Genomic DNA, 4339 nt, shown 5'->3' on the forward strand with positions numbered 1-4339 from the left:
ATCAGCATTTCTCACAAATAAAACTTAGTTTAAGTAGGGACTTAGTTTATTATCTTTAAAGCAAACTCTAACCAAAATAACATAATGTAATAAATAGTTCATAATTAAAAAATGCAATAAAAAAGGGTTTGCAGCAAGATTCACATACAATCCAGAGTTGACTGCTACAGTAATTTTTTTCATCAACTTGATGACCTCAGTTTGACGTTTGCATTTCTCAACCTACTGCCAACTCAGCCAAGCTTGTCATGCACCCAGCACAAGAAGACTGGACATAGAAGCAGTACAGTAATTACCTTATTTTTGTCTCACTCTTTCTCCTAATACCAGCATGCTTCTTGCACTTTTCTTGCAAAAATAACATGATCCATTCTTTATTACAAACCTACAAAAAATTGTGTTTTCCTATTGCTTGTTGATTGCTTGTTAATGTAGGCTAATCATGTAGCAAGTTACCTACCTTATCATATTGCAAAATTTTTAGGACCCCTTGTGCAGTGCCAACGATTTGTCCAGCCATGTCTCTCAATCTGTCTCTGTAGTGGTTGCCAATAGACCAGCTGATCACCCTCTGTTGCAACTGGGGCTTATGTAAGGGATAGCATCTAAGAGATACAATTGCAGAGTAGGAAAAGATTGGCAGGCAGCCTGGGAAACCTCCAGGGGGATAGGAAAGATACAGGGGTAGATTACAGGTGGTACTTTTTCCTAGGTATTTTTTCAGGTATGCCTTAGCATGGTTTAGTGTACTAGAGTGGGGACCTCGAGGATGGAGGTGTTCCAGGTTTTAGTGGGTGAATAAGGTTTTTCAGGAGTGGGGATGTAGCACTGTTGGCCTTCCCCCTTCCACCTGGGGGATAATAATCTTGTCTCAACTATAGAGCAAAGAGTAGGAGAAAGGGATTTAATCCTCTGTGTTCCTTGAGGAAAGTATTTCTGTGAAAACTAAGATCATGATCCATGTGCAGGAACATCTTTAGAAAAGTTTATACGGCCTTATTCTTCACAGCACAAAAGACCCTGTGTGGATCCCCCTGAAAACTAAAGTAAGAAGAAGGTAAAATTCACACATGTATATTGTTTATTGTATACATATGTGCTTAAATGTCTATTCTGTAAATCAGAGCATATAACAGCCTTTGTCAAACAGAGTTCCATAGAATCCAAAAGATCCTCCAGAAGATGCTGGGGCCAGTGTGTTTATGTAAAGCATTACAAATGAGACATGAACCTAACTTGTATTTAAAGACTTTTATTGTTTAAAATTGAAAGCTTTTTTGACACATCGGTTTATTTTTTAATTGAAAAGTACCTTTACATAGTTGCAAATGATGAATTTAATATGTGGCCACACTTACGGTTCCCTGTATCTAGCAAGTTGTACACCACTAATGTATACTAGTCACAGTAAATAAATGCTTATTTACAAAATGCAGTTTAAATGGGTTATTAACTGGGACCAGTCTCAGAAGGTTATATTAAATATATAAAAATGAAATAGGATTAGCAGCTAATAACAAATAAACACTTTAAGATATTGTTGCATGTTGGTTAAATGTAAACCTGTGCTTGGTCTGTTCAGTTATAAATCACCCATACACCTCTAGCATATACTCAAGTTTCCTTCTGTTCTTCACAGCTCCATTCGGTGCCAGGAGCCAAGAAATTACTTTGCACTTGCGCTCCGGAGTCATGAACCATATGACTCATTTCATGGCTCATGGGGAGTTCAAAGCCCTGTACAAGGTTAGGCAGGTGAGGGTGTCTTACCTTGTTACTAGCAGCTAAATAAAGTGGTGGTGAAGTAAAAGAAAAGTAAATATATGTAAAGGGCTCCTTTAAAGAAAACCTGCCACTCTTCTTTGCATTGACAAATCATAGATTCACTTTAAGAATACACAATTATTTATTTTGGAATTTACAAATGGTGGTTCCTTAACTGAAGCAGTTATAAAAAAAGTTGTGGTTGTCAACCAGCAAATAGTTACTTTTAGTAGTGCGTTCATTGAAAAAATTATAACAAAATTGTGGTTATCTTTGTAGCATTTTTTAAAGTGGTTTAATTTTATTTCTATGTCGACTTTATATCTGATTTTTGGGGGGATGTGTGCTATATTTATTTTTGGTATGAGATTAAGCTAGTCATTTGTAACTTAGATAACAGTTAGGTAGACAGGCACACAATACAATCTGCTGGTTGTGTAGTATGGTTTTCTCAACATTTCATTTAAAACCCACCTCATATATACATGTTCAGAGCAGGAATGATACCATTGTTCCATTGTCAGTTAAGAGAACCACACCCTGTGCCCTTTTCTGCTGATTCAGTCACAAGCATGGTACATATAATTTACTTTCTGCAAGAAAAATCTGCAACTTTAACATTTGTAGGTTTAATTGTCATTTAAACACAATTTATAAGCACGAAATATAATGCTATCAACATAAAAGCTGTGAACTCTCTGTTACTGTTTTATCATATCTGTATTCAAGTCCCTGAGTAAAATTGTTGGTATTTTGTGGAGGAATATATATTAAGAATCCTTGATTCTTGACCCTGTTGAACTGACTGAGTGTAAGGACCTGTTAATCATTATGATTGTACAGCATTTATAGAAATGATGGAGATGGTGATCTGCACATATATTGGACCTAAGCAGTATATTTGACCCACTTAACAATATAAGCAGCACATTTACTTCACTAGAGGTGATATGACTTTAAATTCAGAGCCAAAGGCCTCTAGTTAAAAGAGAATCTTCTTTGTAGTGTCATTTTCTCTGATAGAACAATGGGAACATCTGCCAGAGTGGAACAAGTATTGAGCCTGGAATTCTTGCTTGACATGGTGCTGGCTCTCTTCTTATGATGGTGAAAGTAATTTCTAATGTGAAAACTAAATTTATCATGCAGAGAAGCATAAATGAAGGGGTTGTAGCATGCAGAACTCATTGCAATAAGATGGCAGGTCACCTGAATTATATTGATATAATCCTTATCCAGGATGGTAAACTCTTCATCAATATCCCGGATTAGGTTGACCACCTGCAGGGGCAGCCAACATATAGCAAATGCCATTACTGAAATTATGAGCATGCGGAAGGTTTTTTGCTTTTTTTTAGTCCATTTATCTTGGTAGTGGCTTGCAGCCCCTGGGACATTCCTCTTCCTAAGATGATAAGCAATACCACAGTAGGAAATGGTGACAGCAGACAGTGGAAGCATATATGTCAGCAGAAGCATTGTACAGGAATAAAGGAACCTCTGGTTTTCTTGGTGTTTCCAAATTTCTTCACAAATGATCATGTCATGACCAACATTTTTCAGATCAAGATAATGAGTATGCATTGATGTTGGTAAAGAAACTCCAATTGAGATCATCCAGAGTGCAGTGACAATATATGCACAAGATTTGAATCCAATCCTTCGTCGAATAGGATAGACAACTACAACATAGCGGTCTACTGCAATGGCAGTAAGAGATAACACAGACACAAACACTGTTGCAGCCTGCATTAATGTAACAAAGTGACACATGAATTCTCCAAACAGCCATCCGTGGACTTCAAAAGCGTAGGAGGCTGTCAGTGGGACACAGAAAATACACATAATTAGGTCTGCTGCTGCCAGGTTTCCAATGAGAAAATTAGTAGTATTATGAAGCTTCTTGGTGAAAGCAATCAGAAGGATTAAAACACTATTTCCCAAACAGGCTACAGTCACTAGTATGGCGTACAGAGGAACAAACAGAGGCTTTAAATCAAAGAGCAGATCCAAACCGGAGAATATTTGCGTTACATTCTTTGAAGACTCATTAAATAATTTGTCTGACATCTTGGTGACACTTATTAAAATGTTGGCACATTTCTGAAAAAAAAAAAAAAAACATTAAATGTATTTTCTTTATCATCACAACTCTAGACTCAATACTAAGGATATGCCAGCATTTGGTATTTGGAAGTTTACCTTTGATATAAATTACATTTAGCCACAAATACTGTAATAATTAAACCTTTATTAAAGTGTTTTTGTCCTTGTCATTGCTTTGGTCTATAGGATTATATAACAAAACCTTTAAGGTAAATTCTACAAATCATTCCACATTGGTGAAAAATTCATCAAGACCACATTCATTGAAATAACTAAATGGCTTGCCATGACCCATTGTTGCTCTCATAGTGTTGGGTTAGCATAATTTATTTAATATCAATTATGTCTCACCAACAATAATGCTTTACCAGTATATACTGGTATATGTATACCATATATGAGGTCATCCTAAAGGAATGCAGCAAATCTTTTAGCTGGTATCCTTATAAGGTAAAATACTGGTTTAAGG

The 4339-nt window shown here is 36.2% G+C and overlaps 1 protein-coding gene across 1 annotated transcript in view; it reads right to left on the reverse strand.

Annotated features, from left to right (window-relative positions):
- Window positions 1-1299: 1299 nt before the first annotated feature.
- LOC140342125 (prolactin-releasing peptide receptor-like) overlaps window positions 1300-4339 on the reverse strand; it is a 32610-nt gene continuing 29570 nt past the window's right edge. The window contains exon 2 of the mRNA XM_072428193.1: window positions 1300-3867. Within this exon, the coding sequence (XP_072284294.1) occupies window positions 2743-3834 (1092 nt within the window). The 5' untranslated portion in view covers window positions 3835-3867 and the 3' untranslated portion in view covers window positions 1300-2742. The remainder of the gene's footprint in view (window positions 3868-4339) is intronic.

This window comes from Pyxicephalus adspersus, chromosome 12 (assembly GCF_032062135.1).
Source record: "Pyxicephalus adspersus chromosome 12, UCB_Pads_2.0, whole genome shotgun sequence".
NCBI classification, from domain to species: Eukaryota; Metazoa; Chordata; class Amphibia; order Anura; family Pyxicephalidae; genus Pyxicephalus; species Pyxicephalus adspersus.